At 38.5% G+C, this 14,196-nt stretch overlaps 1 protein-coding gene across 1 annotated transcript in view; it reads right to left on the reverse strand.

Moving 5' to 3' along the window:
- The window catches only part of LOC124171939 (espin), a 445,604-nt gene that overhangs the window by 102,749 nt on the left and 328,659 nt on the right, over positions 1-14,196 (reverse strand). Inside the window, exons 5-6 of the mRNA XM_046551385.1 lie at positions 12,411-12,545; positions 4,273-4,484 (exon numbers count right to left, since the gene is read on the reverse strand). Of these exons, the coding sequence (XP_046407341.1) occupies positions 4,273-4,484; positions 12,411-12,545 (347 nt within the window). The remainder of the gene's footprint in view (positions 1-4,272; positions 4,485-12,410; positions 12,546-14,196) is intronic.

A 14,196-nucleotide genomic window follows, 5' to 3' on the forward strand; every position in this document is an offset into this window, starting at 1 on the left:
TCTTCAGTAAAATGACATCCAAAATCCGAATATGAACTCCGTTTTTTCCCATCACCCACCATTTTTGGGGGAGCACCCCCCCCCTCTAATTTTCATCACTTTTCGGTCATTGGGAGGAATAAAAAGGATTATTTTAGCATTCAAATTTTTTCTAGGGGTTTTGAGGGGAGCAAAATCCTAAAAAATTAATATTTATGGTTAGGAGGTAGATTTGGGGGGAATCGGTCTCCGTAAATTGTTTAAAAACGCATTAAAAGTGATAAATTTTGCATTTTTTCGCAAATTTTCATGTATATAAAAAAAATTCCAGCTTCCATTTTACATCATCCTCCCCCGAATGATGAAATATATAACAACTAGAAACATCAGTAATAATAAAAATAATTTGCTGCATAGCATAGCAACAGCAATTAAAAAATGGCTCGAAAGATTCACTTTACTACGATGGCCTCTCCCGCCTGTCCCGCTCAGGCTTGAACGGCAATTCTCTTGGTTTCACAGCTATAAAAGGAAAAGTAATAGTTTCTAATGATACGAATAATATAAGATTGAGATTTTTATACCCTCATTGGAGTTAAAAAGTATTCTTTCTCCTTAATCATGGAGTTCCACAAAGTATCAGCCTCTCAAATCAATTATGTTCACTGAAATTGTCGTCACCTTCCCTCAGTATACCTCTAATGAACGAAGAGTCAACTCTTTCGGTGTTCTGGACAAGGGTCCTTTTTTCAAAGTGGTTTAAATGGTGCAAAACAATAAAAGTTGTTGTACTCCGGCTTTTTCCGTGTGAATTTCAGTATGTGGGCTTGAGTTGTGATTATTACCGTAATTTAATGTGTAATTATGTTACGCGTGTGTAAAAATCATCCTCATCGCTTCAGCTATTTTGTGGTGAATTGACTTAAACATCGCAACAATAACCTCTTTCTTTAATTCTTAAAACTGCATATAAATTTTACTCTGACTGCCAAATTGGCGGTCAGGGCTAGGATTAAGCCCCAAGTGTTTGCTGTACCACTTGTTACAGTAATTTGACGAAATACTTGGTCAAACTACTATTGCTGCTTCTGAACTGCTTCCTTTGTGAATACAACAGCCTAAGAAAAACATTACATCTTACGGAACTGGCCTCTGCGAGAAAGCCTCTGGTTATAAAAATGTCGCTCATGTTTCCCTGGTTCTGACAGAAAATGTTCACTTGCCACCATTTCACATCAAACTAGGACAGATGAAATATTTTGTGAAAGCGATCGACAAGACAGGAGCTGAATTTCAATTTCTAACTTAAAGTCTTCATTTTAGTGAGGCAAAAACTAAGGAAGAAATTTGTGGACCCCAGAATAGAAAACTTTTCCAAGATTCGATGTTTATGATACACCTGAATCATTAAGAAAATTGAGCTTGCCTTGGATTCTGAAACCTGTGTTAGAACTTTTAGGGTGGCAATGAAGTGATGATTATGTCGCCTATGTCGAGGAGTTGCTGTCAGCGTATTAGGCCATGGGGTGAAGCTTATCACTAAAAATGCATTTCCTTTATTCACACCTGGACCTTTTCGTAGAATATTTTGGAGCAGTTTCAAATTAACATAGGGAACGGTGCCACGAAGATATTACCAAAGGAGAGGAGATTTTCAGAGAAGTTGAATGCGGGCATCTTGGTATGTATATTAGGCCTACTGCTGGTGCCATACTTACTGTGTGAGAAACTTCTACCTCAGTGTATAAAGGGAAATCAAATACCAAATTACTTAAGTTATTCATCGTTCTTCACTTTTGTTATTTTCCTCTTTGTTGATACACGTGTGGTATTGAGGGCGCCAGCGTGGTAGTGTACCATCTGAACTGTTGGCACAAATTTTCATTATTTTTTCTATGCCGTGTTCTTAAATATTTTTATTATATATAATATGAGCTGTTGATATATTTTTTTATAATTAAAGGGATATTTCGGGTAGGAGGAGATGAAATGGAAGCTTAAAAACGAAGAAAATAAGTGAAAAAATTGCAAAAAAAAGGAAAGGTTGATAATTTTAATGCGTTTTTTAAATCATTAACAGAAACTGATCCCCCCAAATCTACATCCTTATCATTAATCATCATGTTTTAGAACTTTTCACCTCTCAAAAACCTAGCAAGAAATATAAATGTTTATATAATCCTTTTCATTCCTACAAATTATTGCAAAAGTGATGAAAATCAGAGAGGGGGCTGCCCCCCGAAAATGGTGGGTGATGGAGGAAAACGGATGTCATATTCAGGAGGTCATTTTACTTAAGAATCAGCAGGAATGGTACCAGGGCTCGAGAAAAAATTATTTTTTGCCGACCAGTGAAATCCTTCGACTCACCAATTACTATGACTGCTGTTAGGGAGGGAAAATAAAAACTTGCATTAGAGTGCAATTTAATGATTACCATCTTCCCTAATATTTCATGAATAACGGGGGGAGCAGCCCCCCCTTAATCTACCTATGGCAAATCGCTGCGGAAACAGTTGGTGGAGCCCTACTTGCAGCATACTCTTTACATGGCGGTGTGTGTACCAAATAAGGAGTGACTGAGAGGTGTCAATGAAAGAGGATTGCTGGCATCAGGAAAACATCAAAAAGGAATTTATGTATTTTTTCCGTGGGGGAAAAATATGCATAGACTAGGAATCAAAGGGCAAACCTTTGCAGGCCATAGAGTAGACCACTACATTATCCATGCTCCTTAATTCTTGAGACGATTCCCTATGGCAATGACAGTGTTTAAGCACCCTTTATGTGACAGGGTTGAAAAATTCCATAATGAAAACGGCAAAAGGATTAATGCTTGTGTCATACACTTGGGAATGAAAAAAAATGGTGAAAATATTTTTAGATTAAGTGATTGACTAAGGTACAAGGCAGAGAGGGAGTCATTTTGGGTTGAAGGAGCAGGTGATTGAAGGGCTTTGGGCAGGGACAAATTGGTGAAATGTAGAGGATGATGGAGAGGGGTGTGAAGCAACCAATTCTAATGGATTCACATATGAAGGAGATTGTCAGCCAAGGATTCCAAGCTCATGGTATGCAGGGATTCTCCAGGAGGCGCAAAGCTATAAAAACTAAGAAAGGAGGCACAAAAGGAGGAGGTACTTTGGAGGCACGAAAAAGCAAAAATTGCTGTGTTACAAATTATCAAGCTAGTGAAAAGATAGTTTATCCTTGTAAAAGTATGTTACAAAATATGCTGCAATAAAACTTTTATTATATTATTATTTTTCAAATAATAGCAATACAAAAGAGGTGTGTTAAGAAAATAATGGAAATTTTTAAATGTCGCAGGTTTGGAGAGCCCAATTGACAATATTAATAATGTTGGTATGCATACCACTGATGTATGATTAAATTTTCAGCTGTATTTATTGTCGACTTTGCCTGTGGCAGCTTCTAGGGTTAGAGGTGTTTTAATAAGGTCAGTGATTTTGTTTGTTGAAAGAAATGGATCAAAGAATGATTGCAAAGCAAAGTATAATCCGCAAATAAAGTGTAACATACAGTAGTGGACACAGAAAGAATTCAAGAGGGAGGGGGGGGGGAAATTATCTTGAGCCATCACTTTTATTGCAATAAAAATAATTAGTAATCAAATCAAATTCAAAGTTGAAGAAAGTTTGATTTAAACTGATTGCACACATATACAAGACAATGCCATCATAAAATTAAAAAAAGTTACAATCGCCCTATTGGAAATATTCAATTCTGTTCAATTGAAAAGTGACAAATTTCAATTGAAATTTGTCACTTTTCAATTGAACAGAATTGAATATTTCCAATGGGCGTGGTCCTGAAATGCTCAGCAGTGGGCGGTGGCCCTCAAAGATAAAGAGGGTGCACGCCCCTTGCGCCCCCATATGTATCCCCCACTCGTAATAGTGTGCGAAATGGGAACAAAGGTCTATGACTCTGCTATTAAAAAAAGAATTTACAAGTGTTATAAGCGTTTCCAAGATAGCTGTGAAGACGTTGAAGGTGACAAATAACACAGTACATCAACAACCGATGAAAACGTGGAAAAGGAGAAAGAAATGGATAGGAACATCTATTCTAATGAATATCTAAAGGAGACTATTTTGAAGGCGACAACATTAATGTAGGCGAATAAGTAAATAAGTTTTTCTAAAAACTAAAATTCCCGTTTTTTTTCCTGAGCACATTGACGCACATGCACTCCTTATGATTGCACACTCGGCTTTCTCCCTGCAGGAATCGTTACCATCTAAGGTAAACAAGAGATTTGCCACGCACCTTGCGGCGCCACTGCTTGACGTGCGACGAGGCGCAGCGTGACCGCCCCGGCGCGGCTGCGTCTGGGAGCGGGACAGCGGTCGCAGGTGCGGCGCGCACGGTCCGCTCATGGGGTTCACGTAGAGGCCATCCTCGGGTGCGGTGTCGGGCGGGTGCAGGAAGAAGGGCTGCTGCCCCCGGGGCTGGGCATTGACCGGAGCCACGGAGCAGCACTGTCAAGAGGAATGCGAATTAATCCTAATTATTTCTGCAATCGCTCCATCTGTTCCTCAGAATGATAGCTCCAGCGATAGGTTTTCAGAGGCCAAAAGAGTGATCGCTCCAACCATCATTTTCTGAATCACGCGGTCATTCCAACCGTCCCTTTTTCCATCGCTCATGCCATTCAATAAAAAGCCGACCGTGGCGTTCCAATCGCCGTTACTGGCCGTCCGCTCTGATTGGCTGAATGACGATGCCAGCGATGGTTTCAGCGACAGAAAAAGGGACGTGGCGAGTAATAAAAAAAGGGACAGGGATGGAGAAAATGATCGTGTGATTCAGGTTGAACGTGAACTCAAGGTGTGGGAGAAACAAAGTGTGGGACACAAAAGTGCAAATCCTAGTTGGTGTTGTGGTGCAGGTGGTGTTGGGGTCACAACTGATTGACATAACTCCGTTGTGGTTTGACTCTTTTTTCATGAAATCCCACTTATAAATCGAAGCTGTAATAACCCAGCTAGCATATTATAAGTCATTGAGATAAGGTGAAAGGAAGAAATAAGGAAGTCGCTTCTCAAGTAAGCTTGTTATGGGTTTCTTACGGCCAGGGCGACAAACATCCAGAGTAATGGCAAAATGGATGCCAAACTTTCAGCACTTCCGTAGATGCTGTTATTATCCCATCGTTTCAGTGTTAATTAAGGCCTTTATGCATTAAAACAATGTTTTTATTATTGGCGCTTCTATATTATGAGGAGAAATAACATCATACCGCCATAATTTGAAAATAATTCACATTTATGAACTGATAGCGAAACGAAGGTCGTAAGAAAAACACAATATCACAAGAATACCGACGTAGAATTATATAAAAATTCCGGAAGGAACATCTAATATACGTATTGTAGTCATCGGGTTATCAAGCCATAATTTAAATTTCATAAATGTTAAAATGTATGGACCTTGAATAATTTCAGTTTTTCATGCACATGCCAAACAAGTTTTTTTTACATAATTGGATATTTTAGTGGTAACTACCCCATATTTTAATAGACTGCCGTGGTGTAGTGGTTAGTGAACAGTACTTCAGTTACGGAGGTCGCACGTTCGGATCCATCGTGATGTTATTTATTTTCTTTCCGCCGCATGGATAGAGTATTTGTATTATGCTTTATATCTTCACTAGCCGGTCGCTTGCAGTTATTAATTTTTTTCTATTTACGGGAAAATCTGTTATCAGTTGTTAAGCCCTTACAAAAACTCGCTTAATTTCACCAATAGCCTTTAAATTCATGTCAAGATGAGCCGCGTAGCATGTGTAGTACGAAGTTTTAGCGTTACTATTAACGGATTTCTGTAGTTAGAGTCATAGTACCCTGTGTTTTCAAACTTCCCCTGTAAATATAAGTAGCTGTGAAAATATAAGTAGCTGTAGCTGTTGCAGCTGTGAAACCCCTGTGCAGCAGCGCTGCACAGGGGTTTCACAGCTGCAAGTTCGTTTCCGTTTCAATGAAGCGCGGTAACAGCGCTTGTGCAGCGCTCTTTCACAACGCGCTGGCGAAACATGCAACTGCAGCGCATCAGCAGCGCATGCGCAAAGCGTGCCTGCAGCACGCTGCTGGAACGCTGCGAGTTTGTGCAACAATCCTCCGCTACGTGATACGCGATTGTTTACCAGGGTCCTTGGGAAGTTTGCTGAGGCTATGGCTATGGCGGCCAACGTGTTGGAACTGTTGATCGTCCTTGGGGATTCTTATTAGGTAAGATTTTATCATCTTCTTTTAAAATGTATAATTTTAGTTAATTTAAATTCAATTCTCCATGAAATTAGGTAGAATTGGCATTCTTGCATGGTGAATATAAACACATTTTAAGAGTTTGTGTTTTTGTTTTCATACGTGGTCGTAGTTATGTTCTGAACCATTGGAAATAAGCTTTAAAATATTGATCATATAGGTTTCCATTAATAGTGAAATAGGAAATTCGTAACGCATGTCACAGGGAAAGTTCACAGTTCAAAAGTTTGTAGTTAGCCAACCTTTTTAGTAAAATACTAAAAAGATTGGCTAACGAGATGGGCCGACGCGGGAGGGAGAAAATCATTGAAGCGACTGAGAGGATGCCCAGCTAAAATGGAAGACGTCAATACTGATTTATCCAGCAATTATCTCGTGTTACTAATTAAAAAATATAAGTTGTTTAAAGCTCAAGGAAGCCTTCATGAATGCATTGACGAATTTTAAAATGAAAACACTTGTAGAGGAGTTACGGCATAACTCAAAAGCATTTTTGTCTGGTGTTAGGGAAGTATGTGCAATGTAAAATATCTTCCGTTTGATCGCTAAAATATGATGATGATTAAGTATTAGCAAACAGTTTCGTGAAAGCCAATTTATTGAATTCCTACTTCAAGAGTGTGTTCACTGAACCTTCTGAGAACTAATCAGAAAATATAGACAATGTTTTTGCAAGTTCTGGCTTCAGGGTAGATTGCCTTCATGAGTGTTTGGCAAGTTTAGCCTTTTTTATAAATGAGGGAGTGTAATTTTCTGGCGTATGTAACATTGTTGCGACCGTGTGGTGTGCATGTGGGAATCCTCTTGCGTGCTTATGATTCATCATGATAAATATTACAATTATTACAAAGCTATTAGCTTGGTATATTTTTACTCTTGTCATTTATTCCTTCCCTCCTTTTACAATTGATCTCCTATTGATTGCATCTTTTGTATCAGTTGATGCTTTATGTGTGTTCTTTGGTATTTCCTCAGATGCTGATAAGAAGCCTACGCTGGTTCATGTCGGTTTTGGTAAAATAAATAAAAAGATAGGAGAGTGGTACCAGCAATTGCACCAGGATAAGGAGATGCGTTGTTGACAGCGATTGTGTATACTGTTACATTATAATGAATATGCTTTAATTTTTCATTGCATTGCTCTTGCTTCTGCTGATGTGTCTAGCATAATTACTTTAAACGACCACTCTTTATTCTCTAATTTTCAGTTTTGTATTTCGAGGGAAGAGCATAAAAACTTCCTCTGCTATTATATGCCATGCAATTCTGCCCTTGGGTACTGCCATTTTGTTCTGTAACTAGGAATTGTGATGCATTCTCATTCTATATTGAGTACTATGTTTGTTGCCTTTGCTTTTGATGATTTTTCGTTGCATTGCTTCTGCTGACATATCATGCATTAATTACTTAACATGAATTTTGTTTATTCTCTAATTTTCAAATTTATATTCTGAGGAGAGGGCAGAGAAACTTCCACTGCCATTAATTGCTATTTAAATCTGGCCTTGAATACTGTCTCTTTGTTCTGTAACTTTTTGGGATGCAACTTAAAGGATGCACTGGAAATAAATTTTTTTAAGCATATTTTGAATTTTTGCAATTTTATTCCTCTACCATAAACTCATGCTGCTGTAAGGATAATGCTATATAGCGAATGGGGAGTAAGTATCTGTGTTTACGGTATGCTTAGTTCTTCTGAGGATTTTTGTACGCTTTGTATGGAGTGGTTACCAGTTATTAATTTTGCATTCTTTTTTTGATTCGAAATTTGAGAACTAATGCTGTTTTGGTTGAGTGAAGTACTGATGGTAAGCCTAGAGTGAAAGTCTATGGAAATTTTATTTTCTAGTTTATGACCGTCATAGAATTCTACCCTGTGTGCCAAACTTGCCAAGGTAATTTCGTTTTGGTTTACTACCCTGTGGCCATGGTTGTGCAGGTTATTCCGGACCTTTTCATTGATGGTATGCTTTCAGTGTAAATCCCCAAAAGCAATTCCATCATTCATGTGCAGGTCTGAATTATCATCGCTGCTATGCTCGTAGATATGTCTACTTGTCCGGGCACTAGTCAGCCTGGCAGGTGAATGAAGAAATAGCTATTGGGCATAAGCTATGAAAGAGTACTGAAATAAATTATTAGGTCTTGATTGAACTGGGTTAATCGATCAAGACCTAATAATTTATTTCAGTACTCTTTCATAGCTTATGCCCAATAGCTATTTCTTCATTCACCAGCCAGGCTGACTAGTGCCCGAACTCGTAGACATCTACGAGCATAGCAGCGATGATAATTCAGACCTGCACATGAATGATGGATTTGCTTTTGGGGATAGGCCACCGGGTAGTAATCGGCAAGGATAAGCTTGATTCAGTACGCAATTAAAGCGAAATTCGGGCGCCGCAGCACCGCTGGTGTAGCGTTGCTGATGCATTTCTACAGCGCTGCAAGACGGTTGTTGCAGCGCTGCCGCAGCAACTGAACGGCGCTGCTGCAGCCGTTCAGCAGCGCTCGTGATGCTCCTCCGTTACGCTGCCGCAGCTGTTCTGCAGCGCTACAGTGGCGCCCTAGCAACGCGTGTGGCATTCAAAAAACGGAAAATTGAAGGTTGCTGTCGCGCGTCAGCAGCGCGTGGGCACCGTCTGCAGCGCTACGGTGTAGCGCTGCTGCAGCGCTTCAGCAGCTATTTGTGTTTACAGGGTCGTGATCATGGACACTAGAAATCCGTTTAAAACTCTAAAATGCTTAAAAATGTTGGTTATTCTTATAGAAATGTAAATTATTTAAAATCAAAAGCAATACTTTGTTTTAAAAACACTGTTAACGAAATAAGCTGATGGTGGACTCTTGCTAAGATAGGGTCCAGTGGCCAGGGTGAGTTGAGTTCCCAAACCGGAGGGACTTGTCGTTCACATTTCGGATTCCTCCATTCCAACAAAGAGAGGTTTCAAACATTCTCATGCTACTCAGAGCACGGAAAGCGTTTTCCTCTCGTAGGCGCCGCCAGGAGACAGCTAGGGACATTTAGAAAATTTTATTTTTTACTCTTATCGACAATAATTTTATCTTCAATAATAACTAACGATAAATTCCTAAAGTCAAATTAAAAGAAAGCACAATTGAGATCATACGGTTTTTGAGGATTAAAACTTAGACTCATTCCGTGAGAATCAGGCTTTTAGCAATAGGGAAATTGTATACTTTTTATAAACAGTATGCTGATATACTGCAGTAAATACTTACTACCGCAATGTGCTTTTTTCCGCATAAAATTCAGTTTATACACTAGAAAATGACTCCCAAAAGTCTTCCGAGTTTAGCGGGCAAAAAAATACCGCCCCCACTGATCTTACGCCGTGACGTCAAAATTCAGTAGGAGTAGTAGATCCAAGCCCAGTAACGTCGTAGCTGCTGGTTTGGAAGAGTCAAGTTGCGTTTAAAGGGGAAAATGGCTGAAAAATGAAAAAATGCAAGTGTTGCATTGTTCCTCTGTGCAATAACACCCCAGAAAAAATATTCGTCTGCATTCCCAGGGAGAAAATTAAAAGAAAAGCCTCAATGCATGCCGTCTGTCGGGATGAGCGTTACGGAAAAATAGGAGTATAAAAATAGAATGAAAAATCTGTATGCTGTGTGTGCGAAGATAACTTTAATATAAATAATATTTCATCGACTGAATAACTTGAACCTGAGATTTTTCTACAATTCGGTCGCCGTAGAATAAAATCTTCGAGATACTTGTTTCTCGATGGGTACGATGGATTCGAATTATTTATGATACTTGTTCAATTTAAGTTGCGGAAGGACATGGAAAAGTCCATGATGTTTAAAATCAAGGGAGGAAATATGAAAATAAAGAGCAACGTAGTTTCGAATACATTCGACTGCCAGCTAAGAAGACCAGCGTTTTCTCCTACTGTCAGCGTCAAAATGATCATGCGCTGTGCTTTGCAAATTTATATCTGGGCTTCAGGGCATTCTATAATAATGAATTATATGTTATTTTAAATAAAATTTTATTCTAAATTCTGATTTATTTTTTACGAAAAATTGATAGATGTAGACACGCCAAGGCAATAAATGACTGCGCGCACCGTAAAACTAGCCGTTCTGTCAACTTCATTAACTTTGTAGATCAACTACTAGGAAAAACTACATGTTATACAGTTCATTCATCTTCCACAATAAGTTGCACACATTAATGTAGATTAATAAAATGGTTTTTGCGTTTTTTTAGAGCGCGTATTTTGTTGCCAATTGACGAACACGTTTAAACATCGTCTAGTCCTACGGTTAACCCCGAAAGAAAAATAAAACTGATAGAAACACTTTTTAATTTATTTGTAAGTTTTCTATGATCAATAATATGTAAAGATATTGATATTTGTGGATGTTAATCAATTCTATTAATGCCATATTGCCAAACGGGGCCGCTGCGGGTAAACCTAGGGCAGCTGCTGTGAGAATGGGCCGGAGACACATTATGAAGGAAGTTGTACATGGAAAAAGAATAGAATCCAGAGGTGGTCACAAAAAATGAATCATATAGCATTCTTTGATTTTATTCTACGCCGTTGCTTGCTTTTCAGAAAAAAAGTTGAATCACTAGAAGAATGTTCCGCGGCCCTTGATTTAGAAACTATGAAGGAAGAAGCAGAAGGCATGCGTGGATCAGCAATTTCCATTTAGTTCGTTGCCAGGATAAAGCAAGGGTCCATTTAAACGTTGTCAGGCCATCGCATAGAGTAGGACTGAAGTGCACCACAGGGGAAATGGGGTGTTTGATGGAAAGTCATACCCAAAGTTGCCCAAAGAATGTGCATTTCTCTCACATGTTGCTCTTTCCCCAGTTAAAACCAAAGAGAAATTGGTTTTGGATGATATTTTCACCCCGGAATCCAGTGGTAGTGAGAGTGCAGGTGAAGATTTTCACTCAAGGATTTCCGATACGGAATTTTTAAGTGACAACGATCGCAATGACGATAAGCTCGTCTTGAGACTAGGTACGAGATATATCATGAGAAAAGCTCCCAAAATGTAGTAAGGACTCTGACCGGAGAATATTCATATTGTAATGCTACTTTAGGAAGGCCTTAATTACAAAGGTAACTTATTGACACCTGAAGACGTGTTTATTACATTGATCGAAGTGCGATTGACTGATTCTTTCTGCAGAATAGGAAGTGACTTCGGGGTTTTTGAGTCACAAGCTGGCAGATTGTGTTGGAAATTCGTGCATATTATTGCTACTAAATTGTAAAAATTAATAGTCTGGCTTCCTCAGATTCCAATCTTAAAGAGCTTCGTGTCGCCTTCCAGGCAAGGTATTTTTAACTGGAAAGCATCATTGAATGCTTCGAGGTGGAAAATAGGTTCACCATAAGACTCTCTACCGGACCAGCCAAAAGAATACACATGTCACGAGAATATACGCTTTCGCTCATATTGCATGCAAATCTCACTTTGTTATAAACTATAAAACATTTCAGATGCACTTCAGCTACCTTTCATTTTTCGGCATCGACTTTCGGCGCCGACGAAGTCTTCAGTTCCACTAAAATACCTTGGTATCATGATAGAATCAGTAACAGGAAGCTTGCTAGAATCGGCCTAAGAATGACCATATTCCGTCATCTTTACGCAATCTATCGCTTTCAATGAAGGAAAAATTGATCAAATAATAGCCCTGTAGTCACAATAAATAACTCCGATACGTCTCCACTTCAAGAAATGAATCATAACCACACCGTCACTTGTATTCAAGTATGCAGCCTCTACCATGGCCGTGCCGCCGTGCCTCCGCGCACTGAATAATGACGTCACTTTACCACTAGCCAATCATTGGGCGTTTTCGATTCTCACTTGTATTTGAAAATTCTCGTGAAATTTGATGAATTAAATATCGCAATCCACGTCATAAAATAATAAAAAAATCTTTCTCCGTGATACGCAAACATATATTTTTATATAATTTTGGGGCTCTTGATTATATCTGAAAAGTATGCAAGTTCCCTATTCCGGCACTTGTGCGGACAAGTATATGCCTTACGATGAAGTATTGAAACGAGTATTGGATTATGGTGTCACAAACGACGCTTAAAAGTTAGTCGAAATTAATACTTTCCAGAAGAGTAATACTACCTTTTGGGGGGGATGCTCTGTCTTCGAGCAAGGGCATGCACATTTCTTGTTTCCAAGTATTGGTTCCAATGTTGCCACCTTCGGAATAGCTTGGTAGTCCGGTAAGGGTCCATTTTGAACTAGAATTTCCAAACACTGTAAAAAAAGAGATTGGTAATTTCTAAAAATGTTCGCAAGCTAAGACTTAGGAAACTTCCAAACATGGAGTAAGTGAGCTTTGTTTAAAAAGTAAATTGAAAATAGAAACATAATTACCAATTTTCAACCGGCGATTGAAATTTAACAGTTGATAATGGTAAAAAATTGCATCTTCAATTGATAGAATATAATTCACTAGTTAGGACTGCGGCACACGCGGTTCATGTAACATTCATTAACAGTTTTAAAATGTTAACAGATATTCACTTGGAAAATATTTGAGATTTAGCCAACTGAAAAAAAATGATCTTTATATATTCTTACTGAGGTATCTTAAAAATTTACTGGGCTTTCTCTCCTCCCACCAGCAACCAAGATATAACTCCAACATGTTTAATTAGGGCAAATACATATTTTTCAATTTGCACATAATTTCATTTCGTTTCTTCGCGTAGAATTTTCGTTGGACACAACTTGATGCTTCTGATGCTGTAATATTTCATTGTCTTCAGTTATTTTCCTTCAAAACTTTAGAGTGGTCTTAGGACCTGATCTGAAAACCCGTTCTTTTGTTTTTGTCACCAATAAACCATTATTTCATGTACAATTTCTGCATTACTTCTGATGAGTATATGAGAATCAAGATATGACGGGGAAATTATTATTTTAATCAGTTTTTATAGGGATTCTGGAAATAATTTCTAAAATTTCCATGATGCTTGCTTAGCTTTTAACGATAACCTTTGCAATTTACCTTACATTTTACATACCTTTACAATCGTTTTTTTCAAATTTTGGTAATTTTCACGGACACAAAATTCTAAATTGCATCACAGCATCATGCATATCGCAAAGGATAGCCTTGGCTCTCATCAGCTTGTCTTCAAAATGTCAAGTGATTCGCGCAATCATACACTACTCGCAGAAACTCCGTCAAACTTTGACAAATTAAAATCATTCTCGGAGCCACTCCATTTCTGGTACAATATCATAATTTCATTGGTTAAATGTTTGAAGCACTTGAAGACATTTTAAAAAAGTACCTGCCCATTAATTCCTATTTCCACTCATGCACTTTATGCATTACGCGCACCAAATACCTTCGAACATTTTGCGAAACAAAAAACATGTGTAGTGCGCTCGTTCTGCTCGAGAATTGTACTCGAGGTAGTAACGGTACTCTTGAATTTTTGAAAATCCCAATGCATACGTGCAAAGAAAAATCATTTGAGGATTGATTAAGGTGAGCATACGCTTCCGCGTAACGCCTGGAAAATTTGAAAATATGGAAATCTTTGAGATGGCTCTCCCATGAATGATTTTATTTCATTTGCTTAAGAAAAATCTTAAAAATAATAGATGAGCATGCAAAATCTTCTGGTGTAAGAATGATCACTCATACGGCCAGTTGCGCAGTTGGAAGTGGCCAAAACGACGGTTCGCTCCGTAGAGGCACGTCGCATTGCTTGGTCCGCACACCTTGAAGGCACACAATCAGGGCTGGGCAAAATACAGGCCGAGGAGTATTTGAAATAAAAAATACCGCTCCAAATGTATTTGAAACACATAGTATAAAATAATATTTAAAACGCATTTTGAAACAAAGGTATTCAAATCCAAATCTCTGCAGCACAATGTTACAGAAGCG

The sequence above is a fragment of the Ischnura elegans genome, chromosome X (assembly GCF_921293095.1).
Source record: "Ischnura elegans chromosome X, ioIscEleg1.1, whole genome shotgun sequence".
Taxonomy (NCBI): Eukaryota; Metazoa; Arthropoda; class Insecta; order Odonata; family Coenagrionidae; genus Ischnura; species Ischnura elegans.